The sequence below is a fragment of the Morus notabilis genome, unplaced genomic scaffold (assembly GCF_000414095.1).
Source record: "Morus notabilis unplaced genomic scaffold, ASM41409v2 Scaffold724, whole genome shotgun sequence".
NCBI lineage: Eukaryota > Viridiplantae > Streptophyta > Magnoliopsida > Rosales > Moraceae > Morus > Morus notabilis.
In genome coordinates, this window is record NW_010361272.1 from 193,763 (window position 1) to 209,565 (window position 15,803).

Consider the following 15,803-nt stretch of genomic DNA (forward strand, 5'->3'; position numbering starts at 1 on the left):
ATCAAAAGGCTTCGCTAGTTTATCCTAGTGTCTAGTAACAAAATGGCTACAGAGAATGAGTATTACTCATTGCCCTGGAAGGTCAAAGGGACACGGAAAGAATTTATAGATTTAATGTAGAACTATCTGAATCTAAAATGATTGAAGAATGTAAAGTAGTTGATAAATGTTTCCGCCAAAAATAGTAGCTCTATTGGCATTTAACCTTAGATGCTTAGCGCAGTCCAGAAGCGTGTCTAGAATCTACAAATGGATCTGAAGGGACTCCCATGTAGACAGAGCATGATTCGGAGTAGGTTATAACCAAAATCAACTCGTTCGGCAAGCAAAGAAAAGGAAAAAAAAAAACAAAAAAAGAAAAAATGGACCCTATCGGGACTACTACAATCCAAAGTTCAGTATGGAATCACTAAACGAGTTTTCACAGATATAAAGCTAATTACCACCAGAACTTACAGATAAGAAAACTAAACATGACACAAGATTCTTTAGCTAATAAAAGAGAAATGAGGGCATGAAGACCAGAGGGAAACAACTATCAAGGGAAAAAGACATTGAAAGATGGAGAAACAATGAATTGCAGTGATCTTTGCAGGTTCTTTATGCATTCATAACCAATATTTGCGACCAACAAGGAGAACAAAATCAGAAACGAAATCAAAAGAGCATTCTCAATTCGCAAAAAGAGCAAGTAACTCACAGGCAGGTAGGTTCGATATATCTGCAGAAACGGCACAAGGAATTCCCAAGTTAGAAAGAGCACCCCTTATGATTCCACAGGGGAAATACAGATGCATGCTCGTCACTTGCGCCGCCTTGTTTTCAGCTGTAGCCTCAGGATTATCTTGAGAGACATCTCCATTTTCAGAGAGGTCAACCGATACGCGGGAAAGCCAACGAAACTGACTATCTTGCAATACAAATGTACCCTATAAACACAAGCAAAGTTGGGTACTGTTTAAACTCAGGCAAAACAACTGTCATATAAATATTAACTCTTTCATTCCGAGAAATTACCCTATGATTGGTCTTCAAGTTGTCTATCTGCTTCTTAAAAAGTTCAGACCAGAAATCTTTGCAGATGAACTTGATAGCCTCTAAATGATCACTGAAGCGAGGCCTATCCATGGTGTACCTAAAAAGGAGACAAAAATTTCATGTTATTTTCCAAGTCTGAACTTGCATATAAATGTATACAACCTCTCTGCTTGAATCAGTTCAAAAGACTCTTCATTTCTCATCCCCTTTTGTTTTCTCCACATTTCTCAGCAATCAAATAAGCACAAAATTAATTTCCGCCAACTAATTTTATCCACATCTAGAGCAAAGATTTTCCGAATAATATGATAAATTGAATGAGCTCCTTTAGATCTAAAGCCCAAAGCTTTCCAATTATATCAAAACCCCCCAAACGAAATATGATTGATTTGAGTCAAAATCAGAGAAAAACAGTAACTGAAGGAGAAATAAAACCGAATCAGAGGAAATAATTAGGGTAAAGATGATACCTTTCGGAGAGCTGGTGACCGACCTGGTAACCAATGGCCTCGATACTGCGGGCGGCGAGATCAGGCTTATTGGCATAGAATCGGTTGCAGTAGGTCGACACCATCTCCGTCAATAGACTGTCCACGCAGCTCTCGGACACTTCTCTCGCCATTCTCTCTCTCTCTCTCTCTCTCTCTCCTCCAGTTATGAGTCGGGAGTCCGTCGAGCCTAATGGCGTTTCCGTTTTAAAGGTCGCCGTCACTTTTTGTAAAGGAAATTTGTGTTGTCGTTTTTATTCATTTTATTTAAATTTTTTTCATACTTTTCGTTCCATAAGCTAATTGTCGTTTAGTAGAATACTCATGTTTCTTCCTTTTTTTTTCAGAATGTTGTCGTTTTAGTAGTTGCAGTCGTTTGCAGAAATTTTGGTGCTGTCGTTTTTAGAATGATGCTGATGAGATAATGTTGCCGTTCTCAAAGTATGTCGTTTTGATGTTGGCCTCCTAAAATGATGTCGCATTGTTTTTTTTTTCTTTTCTGTTTTAATTTTAAAGTTGTAGTCGTTTCATTGTGTTGTTGTTTTTTAAGGCCTTGTTGGTTATTGTTTTATATTTATTATCGTTTAGGAAAATTGCCGTTTTGATGGGGCTGTCTTTTTCAGAGCTATATAGTTTTTATGGGCATTGTCGTTTTTCAATTGTTTTCAGGATGGTGTCATTTTCTGAACTTCATCATTCTAAAGGATGTTGTCGATTTATAGATAGTGTTGCGGAAGTTGTCGTTTTCATAGTATATTGTTGTTTTACAAACTTATCATCGTTTAGGAATGTTGTCGATTGTACTCTTTGAAAATACTCACAAGCTTACGCACTCCTCTCCTCACACACCCTATCTCGGTCTCTTTCTCACTCTCCAACCTCTCAATGTCAAACCTTCATTACAATCCCATAAACGACAACAACGTTTAAAACATAGATAAACCGTGTCCATCTATGTTGAGATTTGTTGATTGATTCCATTGACCCTAGAAATTAGTTATTTTCCTTGATTTACTCATTAGGTGTCATTTACGTGATTGTAGGTGTATTAGCTTAATTATAGAAATATGTTAGCTGTGTAGTAGTGTATGCCATCTATATATTGATGTACTGAATCTTAGAATTGTTGTGAATGAGAATTATTTTGATCCAAATTTCAAGTGGAGACCGCGTTTCATCTCAAAATTTTCTTCGAAGGGATACTTTTCATTTTCTTGATTAATTGTGATCCAGTTGTAGTTTGTATGTCCTTTCGTTTTCTGATTTTTATCTTGTTATATTGAGATCTTGTCACCGTGGTGGGAGCGCTTGCGTTTGCACCTGGGGTCCAAGGTTCGAATTCTGAAAACGGTCTCTCCTTCGGGGATAAGGCCGCGTACATATGGGATTGAGTTTTCTCCCGAGCCTGTCATAGTATGGGAGCCTCTTTAGCACTGGGTCTGCCTTTTATATTGAGATCTTGTCATTTTCCCTAGGAAGGCTATCGTTTATATTTTGCTATCTAGTTGTTGACTTGTTGCTTTATGCTGTTGTCGTTTTCCCCATTTCTTCCATCGCATCTTTAAATGTTGTCGTTTTTCAAGTGCTGTCGTTTTTATGACCTCGCTTTTGATGTTAAGAGACGTTATTTATTGTCGGTTAGATGCTTCTTTAGTCTTCACTTTGTTGTCGTTTATTTATGTTTTCCTCGTTTATTTAACTTCGTCGTTTTCTATAAATAGTTGCCGTTTAGACCACGTTGTCGTTTTAGAAATTTACTGACGATTACTTGTCATTTTATGTTGTGTTTGTCGTTGCCGTTTCTATAAACTAAGATAGGAGATGATAGATAAGAGAATTTGTCGCGTGTCGGTTCAATGTTGTAATATTTTTTTATCTTTATAATATTTTGTCGTTCAACTCCACTCGTCGTTTCATAAACAAAGAGATGAGAGATGTTCAGGGTTTTATGTTTCTTTTTCTTTCTTAAAAAAAAAAAAAAAAAAAAAAATTTGCGCCTGTGGAAAAATAAATAAAACACTTCGATGATCAGCTCTACACCGTTTTAAACACCGTAATAAAGCATCATATTCCAGCTCTCTGTATAAACAACATACTCAATTTACAAATTTCAGTCCCAGTCCGGTAGCAAATCTGGCATCTATCATAATCAAACAAAGAGTAACCTTCTTATCTATGAACCCAAGTGAGGGGGGGGGGGGAAATCTTTACACGCCTTTTGTTTTGTTTTGTTTTGTTTTTGAAGCAAAAATGAGCATATATGAATGCAGAACACACTTGGTAGGTACTCCTAGATTTCATTTGCTTTTACATAACATACTGACCACCATATAATGACTTTCTTTCCACCTCTATGTAAAGAGAGGGAAAGAAAATCTTTGTACCCATATTCCTACATACTGGCTTTACATAATAGCTTCGTCTTCAAGCATAGGGTTCTTCAAGGGTGTAACCGGTACCCAAGAACGACACTGATAAGAGCAACCATACAAACAAACAGAAGAGGGAACCCAACCTGAACTGTTTTTACACCTCTTTTGCCCAACTCCGCCTGCAAAAAAGTGAAAAAAAAAACGCTAAAGTCACAAACAAGAATAAATCTATAATGCAGAAGGGGATAAATACAGTTTTTGAAGAGTTGAACATTTGCATATTACATTATGAGAGTTTAAAATATGTAGGCTTCCTAGAGACATCCAGACAGATGTGAGATGTACATCCAAACAAGTGGAATATCAAGTTTTCAAAATAAGCAACGTGTTTCTAGTGCCTTCCCTCAAGATAATCGCTACGGAGGTAGCACATAGGAAAAGAAAAACCCATGACTCGGCTAATCAACGGCCAAGCAAACTAAACAAGAGACTTCCACTAAAATCTACTGGCAAAGAGTCTATAGCAGCTTTGAGATCAATGGCCTAGCCAACATGCTTTTGTTTAAATGCAGATAACTCGGGGGCGCTCTCATGTTTTGGCTGAGCCAAATCTTGCTGGTAATGGTTTGATTCAAGAATCTTGCTTGGTTTAGGCAGCTAAGCATGAAAAGGCTCTTTAGGCTGTCATTAGGTATACATAGCTAGCACCATAGGGAGTTTCTCACAATACATAGCGGTTGGCTTCGAATCACATGAATCCCATATGGATGTCCCTCTAAAGCTCTCCCAGTGTGGAACTTAATCAGTCCATACAAGGACTCTAGTGGTTTTTGAGAATATATTCCCCAGACTTATTTCACTTCTATAGTTCTATTCAAAAGTTACAATCCTCTTTGTGCCTTGGTGGATGGGCTTGTTGTCCCTTTCCTCAAGGTCAAAGGTTTAAGGGTTGTGAAGAGGAAGAAGAAAGAGTTCTATTCAAAAGTTCAGCATTTATAAGACAGTGACTGAGAAATATTGAAGATTCTATCAAGGACATAACATTGAACAAAATGTGAGAAACGATAAAGAATAAGAGTGAGCTTGAGCAAATTACTAATTTCTCGTGCAAAATTTTTCTCTCTTTGATGTTTGAAATCCTCTCCTCCAGCAGCTTTGAAATTGTAACTTCAGCCTACAAGGGGAAAACACTATGTTTTACTATTTGTGCTTGAACAACAGAGAGTGATAGACAAAGGCGAGGATATCAACTTTCCTATTTTCCAAATACTGAGGTTCAACCTTACTGCAAAAGATGCAGACCCCAAGGAAGCAAGGAACTAAAATAATATTAATCTTAACATACACACTATTCGTGTAATCCAACGTCCCCATACAACTGACAGGCAAACAGATAAAACCATACCAAGTGTGGATTTTGCAGAAGACTAACCTTCTGGAGCTTTAGTTCAAATTCGCTTAGCTTAGACTTGATATCCTCTACATCTTTGACTAACTTCAGCTCCTGTATGTCTACATTTTTCAACTCCACATCCTTTGCTAGCTTCAACTCCTCGACATCCTCTACAGTTTTCGCCAGATTCAATACCTCTACACCCTTTACAGGTTTTGATTCCTCAACACCCATTGCTGGAGTCAACTCCTCTACGTCCTTTGCTGGATTCAATTCCTTTACATCCTTTGCCGGCTTCAACTCCTCTACATCCTTTGCCGGCTTCAATTCCTCTACACCCTTTGCCGGCTTCAATTCCTTTACATCATTTTCTAGCTTAAACTCCACATTCTTCACTGGCTTCAATTTATCCTCAGCTGGCTTTGACTCCTTGATGTTAACCAGTACAGACTCCACGTCCTTGGTAACCTGATTTGTGAGAAGGTCAATAAAATGATATTCAAAAAGGATACTTGCACATACTTTGACAATGGATGTACGAAAGAACAATATTTCCACAAACAACAAATGACATATGTCAGAGAAGCCCATTAAAACAGAGGATTTTTCTAGTGAATTCAACTCTAATGCATCCTGAAAAGTTAAAATAGATTTTGACCAAACACTATAACACAAGCCTTTCTAGAAAATCAGTATGAAAGAAAGGGGTCTTCAGACAACACGGTAATAGGAATAAGTGTTTCTCTAACCATGTGCGATTTGGATGTGTTTTCAACTCCATTCAAAGATTGATCTTTTGAAAAAGAAGTTTCACGGCCCAGCCCCTGGTTCAAGGCTCCATTGATTGGTGACAGTGTTGGCGAGTCAGGCGGAATGAGAAGTATCACTCTCAATTTCTTTTCTTCAACGTATTTCCCCCCATCTTTGACAAACTGAAAGAAACAAGGAAAATATCGATAAGGAACCAGAAGAGAAATCAATGTTAACAACAAGTATAGAGATTTACCATGCTCGCTGTAATTTGCTCATCAGTTGTCTCAGGAGAAACAATTGTGCTCTGGATTAAGAACTTATCTTTGCACTCCAAATCAAGTGGAAATGTCCGTGGCACTTGCATTGTGACTATATATTGACATAAAAGTGACAATAATTTAAAAAAAAAAAAAAAAAAAAAAGAGGCATAAAACCAACAATAAGAAAGCTGAAACCAAATAAAACATCATTACTTGTCAACACAAACCCATTAACCTATGAGTTATGACCTTAAGACATCGGGTACACTTCAAAATTTATCTAAAGCAGGTCATTATGCATATCTTCCAACAATTTTCATCAGAAAATTAATAATCATCTCAAGACTCAAAATTCATTTAAGACGGGACTTATAGTCTTATAGAATAAGAAAATCAAGATGCAAAAGCAGTTAACAAATGCATACCTGCAAATTCACAAGTTGAATTTGGCATGACAATACCCACATTTGGCCGCACGCAGTATCTCTTAGGGGATGTAGTTTTAACCTGCCAATATCTCCTTCCGATTAAATTGGATCTACATACCCATAATGAAATTCTTGTACAAGATATCCATCTCGGTGAAAAAATCAACAAAAATAAAAATCATATTTAAAAAATAATAATAAAAGTATACCTTAAAAGCAACATAATAGTTGGTGACATTGGCAAGCCGAACTGAGCATGAGCTTTGCTTCTTCAATTCAACTATGAAAAACAAAGACAGAGTTAGTCAACCAGCTTACCAAACTTGTCTGGCGAAATAAAAGAAAAAAGACCTTTACATCAGATTTTTACAATAATAAAAAGTCTTGAGGTTTTTTTTTTTTTTTTGATAATTCATAAAAAGTCCGAGTTAATACGTCTCAAAACCGTCTTAGTGTGAAAAAGGAAGTGCAGAAAATTGAAGCCAACAGTAAACAGAAAGGAGAAAGAAAAATAGTGCAAAACCAAATACATCAATGGTCTGAGAAAATAAACATAAAAGACGACAAAACATATAACATAAAAACCTTCACCTATCATAATCTCAACAAAGCATCATCCACTAAGTAAACAGACATTGCTAATGATTGTAGAGATTGCTAAGATGCTAATTAGATAAAGAAAATAATGGCCCATATAACAATCATGGACTTACTTGTGAAATTCAGTTCTTTAGGTTGAATTTCCAAAAGTTTACTCATTTCTTCTGCCTTATCTAAATCCGATCACAAAACCCCCAAATCCACTTTTCCCTGCATAAGAAAAAAAAAATCTATATATTAAGGTCACAAAAAATTTCCTGCTAAAAAAATTCCTGCAAAACTACCTCAAAAAAATTATGCAAAAACAATATAACTACCTCAAAAAAATTATGCAAAAACAATATAATAATATTGATATATAAGTGCGTGCACGCACGCGCATGTTGTTAATAAGTGCCTACCCTTTTTGTTGCTGCAAAACCCCTAGAGAAGACATTAAATAAATTAATAATATAATGCAAATTAATTACCGTACGGGACCCGTGAGAAAAATGAAAAAACTCAAAAAGGACCCAAGCGAGGAAAAGGCAAAATCAAATCAAAAGGCTTCTCGCACTGGATCCCAAGAGGGAAAAAAGAAAATCAAAAGGCTTCCGATAATCAATTTCCTTTCTCTTTACTCAATTTTCTCGCCAACCAAACGCGGAATCTCAACGATCGAAATTAACACGGACGAACTCGGAGTTTTGACCAATAATCAATCTGAAAACTTGTATGCTCACTCCAATAATACTCACTCGCTCGCTTTGGATTCAGAAAAAACGATTCCCGAGAAAAATCTAGCGATTCAAATCAGTGACTCAATCAACTAAACGTAGACCAACTCTGACTTGATTTTTACTAACCGATTTCTCTGCACGGATCGCTCGGAAAACAAGCGGAGAAACCTCGAAAAAGACGCCGTCTCGGAGCGTCTCCAAACAAAGCCCTATCTACTCGAATTCGAAAGATAAATATAGACTGTGAAGCTTGCCAATTTGGGAGAGGAAATTGTGGAGAGAAACGGAGACAGAGATGGAAAAAACTTTAAAAGGAATCAAAATTATGCGTGAAAATTCCGCTTTTCAAACAGATATGATATGCATATATATCTATATATATATATAATAATAAGGACAAGCTTTGGTGTAATTGAAAATTCCAAGTTCTGGGACGAACCATAGGATTGTGGAGAGAGAAAATTTGTAAGAGAGAGAAAATTTGTAAGAGAGAGAAAGAGAAACTCTGGTTTTGTTTTTGGGTTTGGTGGTCTGAAAACAAACAAACACGGCAAAGTTTATATGAAGCAAGTGAAGGTGAAATCAGTAAGGTAGCGTTAGTTGCACCGGCAGTTTGGATCGTCATTCGGGTCGGATCTACCGACTGAAAATGGATTAAATAAATGAATTGAATAAAGTTTTTTTTTTCTTCTTTTTTAGACAATAAGATAAATAAAAGTTTGTCTAGGTCCTCTAGAAAAGAAGAATTGAGCAGAAATAAGTAATTGCAGAGTAGACTTTCAGCAAAAAGGAAAAATTATATTGCGTAGACTAGAATTAATAGCATTAACCCTGTGTGAGTCGTGAGCCAGGGCAGTTCTAGTGAGAAAAAGTCCATCACTTCACTTATATATACCTCGTTCATTTCACCCATTTAAATTTTAAATTTTAAATTTTTACAGTAAAAAATTCTCATAAAATGTCACATTTAATTTCTTTTATTACAGTAAAAAACTCTCAAAAAATATCACATCTCAGCTCAAATTAAAAACTCAAATCCGTAAAATGAACGAGACCATAATATCTATGACTATAAAAATAAATCTAGTCCGACACCATCATCAAATTAAGTGAGTATTTAGTTTATAAATTTAGAATTATAATTTAAAATTATTTTTAATTTATGTGTATTTTTTATAAAATAAAATATTATAATGATATACGAATTATGATTCGAATTATGACATGAATTCTCGTACTAAACACCCACCCCATAAAAGAGTGGGATGTACAAATCTTTTTTTATGAAAAAAGAAAAAAAAATTGACCACGAAATTCCACTTGAATGTCTTGTCTCTATTCTGTAAGTTCAACAATCCTATCATACAGAAGAGAGAAGACATTGTTGAAGCATAATTCAACACGCGAGGAGTAACATAGTGCAAATTAACTAAAACACCGATTTTATTGTTCAATCAACTCATGCTTTCAGCATCTACAACGCTGAACTCATTAGCTTTTTTTTTTCTTTTTCTTTTTTTTTTTTTTGTAATCTTTTAGATATGATGAATATTCACACGAACAAGTAAAAAGATAAAAAAAGCTCCACGAGTTAATCTTGATTTAGGGGGGAAAAAAACTAACAAAAACACAGTGTAACAAGGCAGGAAATGTAATAATTCCATTAAAGTTAAGATGGAAACCATGCAACAAGGTTTCATTTTTTTGATCGCAATGATGTCATTTCTCAACTTAGTGCCTCAGGCAAAGACTTTGATCCCTTTTCATATTTGGACTTTTCCATCCAAAAAAGAAGAATGATCATAAATGCTAGGATTCCATTACAAGAGAGAATAAATTTTAGATTTGTGATTCATAGCGTTTGACCATGACGCTTTTCAAAACAAAAGTTCCTAATATGATTTGTGCTCGTCTTTTTGTAGTCATAATTTCACTGGCCATAAGAAAAGTGGTAAATCAATCAGAAGAAAAGTATCCACCTAATTAAAAGAAAATCACCAAAAATAATGATCATGTTTAGAATTGATCTCATTTTTATTTTTCACATTTTTTGATAAAGAAAAAATGAAAACGTTTTTAAAACGATATTTGGCGTAATAAAGATAAAAAACATAAATGAAAATGATTTTTTAGTTTAGTATAAAATGAGAGAGAAATGAAAAACGACTTTTAGTCGTTTTTTATTTTTTATTTTCGTTTTCTCCTCTCTCGAGCAGAGAGAGAGAGAAAGAGACATTAATAGGTTTTTTACACTGAAAACAGTCTCTTGATAAAACTACCAAACGCAATTTCAAAAATGATTTATGTTTGAGATTGAAAACGTTTTCATTTTCATTTTCATATAAAAAATAAAATCATTTTAGAACGAATTCTAAACGCGCTCAATGAGATAATATATGGTACTTTGATGGTAAATATGTATTAAATAATCTATGTGCACGAAATATATAGAGTTAATAACGAAATATAATTATATTCTAAAAATAAAATGTTATATTTAGGGCGCATTTGGAATTCGTTCTAAAATGATTTTATTTTTTGTATGAAAATGAAAATGTTTTCAATCTCAGACAGAAATTATTTTTGAAAATGCGTTTGGTAGTTTTATCAAAAAATTATTTTTAATGTAAAAAACCCATTAATGTCTCTTTTTGTCTCTCTCCGCTCGAGAGATGAGAAAACGAAAATAAAAAATCAATAAAAAACTAAAAAATTATTTTCATTTCTATTTTTTATCTTTATTGCGTCAAACGTCGTTTTAAAAATATTTTTATTTTTTCTTTTTCAAAAAACATAAAAAATAAAAATAAAATCAATTCTAAAGACCTTTAGTTTCCTTGTCATCGGAGGAATCTAGATTTTGTATGCAAAATCATATAACTGTTTTTGCAATATCATTATAAATTAGGAAAAATGAGAGAGGCGAAAAATATGTCATCTCTCCGCCAAAGTGAAAACAGGTTACTGAAAAATTACCAAATCAATGATGAGCTGAAATAATATTTTTTCTTGCTTATATATGTACTCAAAGGATAGAACGAATTGTAAAGGGTTATCTGAAATGGCATGGAAAAATAACTTCTCTGCTCTCTATAAATAATGTAATTGCGTATATTAATGGTTATAACTAGGATGAATTGGCGGACGAGTCTTTTATCATTAGAACCAAACGTTGCTTACAAATATACACAATATCTGCCAATATATATATATATATATATATATAATTAAGGACAAAGATACACATATAGATAAAATAAAGAAAGCCATAAAGAGAGAGAGTGAAAGTAATCCATATATACGTCAAAAGGTGTATTTTGATTGTTGTTTATTAGCGCATGTAAAAAGTCTATGAAATATATGAATATATATGTGAATATGGCTTTCCTGCAAATCAATTAATCAAATGCCAAGCAATAAAATGAAATGTGACATAGAAGTGGCTATTTCTGATTACTCAATCGTTTAATTTATCATTAATATTGTTTTATCTTTCAAACTAAAAAAAAAATATATATATATATATTGTTTAGAGCATTATTACAGTCATTATATGGAAGAAACTTTTGGATCTCTCCTTTCTCGAAGGCTTTTTTATGACCATAGTTTTGGCTTTTGCCTTTCCGTAAATCCCTTTGCTTTTTATTTTTTATTTTTCTAATTTTGACTAATCATAAACTTTTAAGCTGTTAAAGTTAATTCACCTTTCCAACACTGCCACTGATCAAACTTTTTTTAAAAAAAATTTATTTTTCTTTCTCAATTTTTCCAAATCCCAACTTTTCTCCGTCCAAGAGACCATAATTACTGCTAATGTTAATGTCAATGTTAAATTTACTCAATCAATGTATACATATATGTATATATATAGTATCAATTCAGGTAGTGGAAAAATTATAATTTTACAATATCACAATTCATGTAGTACGGGGGTAGAAAAGAGAATAATATTTTAGCTATTTGGATTTTGGACCACTGGCGTGGCACTTAGTCAGTAGTAATCTTTCTGGAAAATTAGCATGATACGTCAAGAAATCAATACAGGGTTTTTGACATATACGTTTCATTTCCATACCCAAACTTAGCATATAAGCAAGTATATCGAATTTCTGATTCACAAAAAAAGCAAGTATACATATATATATAAATATATATATATATATATAATATGTGTATATAATATGTATTTCCAGCAACAAGCGAAGAAGATACATATATACAAGGAAAATATAGTTTAGATCTTTTCTTTCCAACCAAAATAAAATGTTATCTTTTTTTCATCAAAAATCACAGAAAATATAAGTTATTAAATGGTTGGAACTAAATGTAGACAAAATGAAGACGATCCTCTGTTTTGTTTTGTTTTGTTTTTTTGTTTTTTCCTAACGAATCGATAATTAATATTTCACTCATTTTCCCATTAAAAAAAACATTTCACTCGTTAAAAATCACTAAAAAAAAAAAAAACTACCTGTATCCCCCTGTTATTTCAACGAATTTTATCTTTAAACTATAGATTACAGGGGAAAGCAAAAAAGAGGGAAAAAAAATGTACTCTGTTATTTTTTGCTTTTTTTTTTTTTCATCTTTTCCTTTTCTTAATTTGTACTGGTAACCTCTGCCAAATAAAAGGACAGTCATTGTAATGGTAATTTGAGATCACCTTTTTTTTTTTTTTTTTCCTTCTTGCTTTTTTTTTAAGATTTTTTTTTTCCTGTGAGGATTATGGTTGGTGTAGGCTCAAAAGTGATAATTCTTAAACCAAATTCTTTTTTTGTTAGAGACATTTTTTTTTTGATAGCTAACATACCAGAGGCCGATGCCAGATTTTTTGTCCGTTAAATTTATATAAAATCACGTAAAAATAAAAAAGTACGCAGATTTAACGGTTAAAAAAATATAACTTATCAGTACGCTAGGCGTATCAGAATATCTAATGTCGGTTAGACTATATAGTACTAAATGAAATAAAAATACTAACTTTTTATTTGGTGTCATGCATGTATCTTAATTCTTATCTACAAGATAAATTTTATTGTGGCGAAAGTGAGAGGAAACCTACATGTTAGTTGAGAGTTTTGGAAAGAGACATGAGGAGGCCATTTATGCGAAAGCCACTTTTCCATGGCTCCCCTAAACTTAACCCAACTATTCCCACGGACAGCTAGAAATTTGACGGGCTTCTCAACCACGCCTATCACGTCAAATTGTGACATAACGAAGCATGAATTAAGCCAAGTCCATGGTCCCCACTTCCATGAATTTATTATAGAAAATGACATCTGGGCAGTAAAAAGGATAGTGACAAAAATTCAGGTATATATTTAAACAAAAAAAATATAACGAGATTGTAGTATTTAATGAGTTATATTAATGAGGAAAATTTGTCAATAAAAAAAAGAAGAAGAAGAAATGGACATGATAACAAATAAACATAAAAGCAAAGAGAAAACACAGAATTTGCTAGAGTGTACCATGTTTTTTTTTTTTTTTTTTTTTGCTACTTAATGTACCATGTTATTTTAAATCTTTGATTGATATAGCTGACGTACAAAAGAAATTAAGCGGTTGGAAGTAGCTCAAAATGGATTTGCATTATATAACTCTTTTTTTTTTTTTTTTTAAAGTAACTAAGTGAAGGGGAAGGAAGTAACCATTTTCGGTAGACTGGCCAACCTTTGAATCATTTTTTAATCGTTAAATATTATTAAAATCATATTAAATTAAAAAAATATATAAAATTAATATTTTTTTATATAAATTTAATAGTTGAAAAATAAAAAATTACTGATATTTTATTTTTTGTCAATTTTACTTGGAAAAACTCTCAGGAAGTAATTAAATTTTAGGTTTCATTTGTCTGAAGTGGTTTGTATATTTCAGACATTAGAGGGAATTGTTATTTTCTCATGAGTCTGCTTATGTACCTTGGATTTATAGCATGATGATCATGAAATTTCCAAGGGATATTAGTTTGGAATGCTCTAAATTTTTGGGACAAATATATTTATTGCGGAATCATTTACTTATTGATTTGATAAAACGATTTTTTATTTACCAACTAGTGCAAAAATACCAAATAAACCCTTTCAAAAAAAAACAAATAATGCTCTATTTATTTGGTTGGGGGATTCGTATCCCGATTCGAATCATTGTTCGTGGTTCGTTATAGTGTTTTCTCTCACAAAAAATACACGTAAATCAAAAATGATTCTAATCTCATAATTCTAATTTATAAACCAAACGTAATGTCAAGTCTGACTGTCCTTTGAAGAATAGTGAGATCTGGTTATAAGTCGCTCTAGTTTGGATTGTTTGACCTTCCGAGTGCGTAATTTCTTATTGTTATTGTTGGCTTTACTTTCAGCAAATGAAATTAAAGAAAACAATGAGAGAATTCTACAGTAGGTAGCGTATAATACGTTTTAAATCGAAACTACAAAATAACAACAGATTACACGGGATTAATGGAATTTAATAGAAATCCGACTATAAAAACAACGCAAACACTCTTTTTTTTTATTACGATAAAAGGTGAGGAAATCCAACCCCTTTAGTTCACTTTTTTCTAGCTTGTGTCATTCTTTTAGAAATTCGTTCTTATTAAGTTGGTATTCATAGCATTAAGTAAGGACACAAAATTCATAAAATGTAATAAAATTCACAAAATTCTCCACCTTTGTTTTTATTTATTTTTCTTATTTTTAAATTGTCATCTTTTACCCTTATGTATATGTTTTAATTTTCTTAACTTAGGTCATTTTCCCTTTAGAATCTCTACCCCCACCTTTTCTTCTGTCCCGTTTGGTGTGGCGAGTAAGGTGTTGTCGATGCTCACGGATATTGCTGTTACGAGATTTGAAGTGCCACATGATAATGTGATTTGTAATCACGATTGATTTTACAACATAATCTGATAGATTACTTAAGTGTCTGACCCTAATAACAATTTCGGCAAAATATACTTTATTAACCTTCGACCAGTCATTTGAAAAGACACAAGATTCATTTATAAACATAGTTTATACCACTTTTTTAACGCTTGAGGAACTTAAATTTAGAGTCGCTTTAGTTCGCTGATTCGAGTTAAGTGTGAGAGTTTTTTATTGTAGTAAAAAAATAAAATGTGATTGTTTTTGAAAGTTTTTTATTATAACAAAATTCGAATTGGTGAAATGAACAGAGCCTTTAGGGGCTGTTCGGCAGCCCCATTTTTTAGTTTAAAAACTCAAAAAAAGCAACTCGAGTTACAACTTTATTTAAGTTCATGTTCTTTTAAGTTTGAACTCGAGTTTGGGACTAAAACTTGAGTTAAAATTTCCTCTTCAACTCGAGTTTAGAAACTCGAACTCAAATTAATGAACAATATTTTTTATATTCTTAAAAATGCTATAACTTTTTCGTTTTAATTCTGATTGAGATGATTTTTTTTCTATGTGTTGACAATGAAAAGACGAATAAAACCCCACCATATACCTTATTAAAATTTTTCATCAGCATTGAGTTTTTATTAAAATATTATCTAAATACAAATTCAAGTTTTGACTCAATCAAACACAAACTCAAAAAAATTCTTATTTCAAACCATAATACAAATATATACATCCAAACACAAACTTAAGTAACTTCAACTCAAGTTATAACTCAAACTCAACTCAACTCAAAATTACACTCAAATTACCTAACTCAAAAAGGATAAAAGAACAGCCCTTAATTTTTCACAAAATTTCAACTCTCTAATCCTTAAAAAAA

The 15,803-nt window shown here is 32.8% G+C and overlaps 2 protein-coding genes across 3 annotated transcripts in view; both read right to left on the minus strand.

Annotated features, from left to right (window-relative positions):
* The window catches only part of LOC21393525 (trafficking protein particle complex subunit 6B), a 6,944-nt gene extending 5,204 nt beyond the window's left edge, over window positions 1–1,740 (minus strand). The window contains exons 1-3 of the mRNA XM_010099045.2: window positions 1,509–1,740; window positions 1,018–1,135; window positions 701–929 (exon numbers count right to left, since the gene is read on the minus strand). Coding sequence (XP_010097347.2) covers window positions 701–929; window positions 1,018–1,135; window positions 1,509–1,660 — 499 coding nt within the window. The 5' untranslated portion in view covers window positions 1,661–1,740. The remainder of the gene's footprint in view (window positions 1–700; window positions 930–1,017; window positions 1,136–1,508) is intronic.
* Window positions 1,741–3,583: 1,843 nt separating this feature from the next.
* Window positions 3,584–8,516, minus strand: LOC21393526 (vesicle-associated protein 2-2). Of its 2 annotated transcripts, none has more exons than XM_024166200.1 (9): window positions 8,491–8,516; window positions 7,446–7,542; window positions 6,942–7,012; window positions 6,730–6,811; window positions 6,298–6,413; window positions 6,041–6,223; window positions 5,331–5,759; window positions 4,995–5,072; window positions 3,584–4,077 (listed from the first exon to the last, which is right to left on the minus strand). In XM_024166200.1, the coding sequence occupies exons 2-9, from the start codon at window positions 7,489–7,491 to the stop codon at window positions 3,967–3,969; spliced, it is 1,116 nt and encodes a 371-aa protein (XP_024021968.1). In that variant the 5' UTR covers window positions 7,492–7,542; window positions 8,491–8,516; the 3' UTR covers window positions 3,584–3,966. The 2 variants fall into 2 exon arrangements, with proteins under 2 accessions (XP_024021968.1, XP_024021967.1); XM_024166199.1 differs by lacking the exon at window positions 8,491–8,516 and adding an exon at window positions 8,178–8,369.
* Window positions 8,517–15,803: the final 7,287 nt, after the last annotated feature.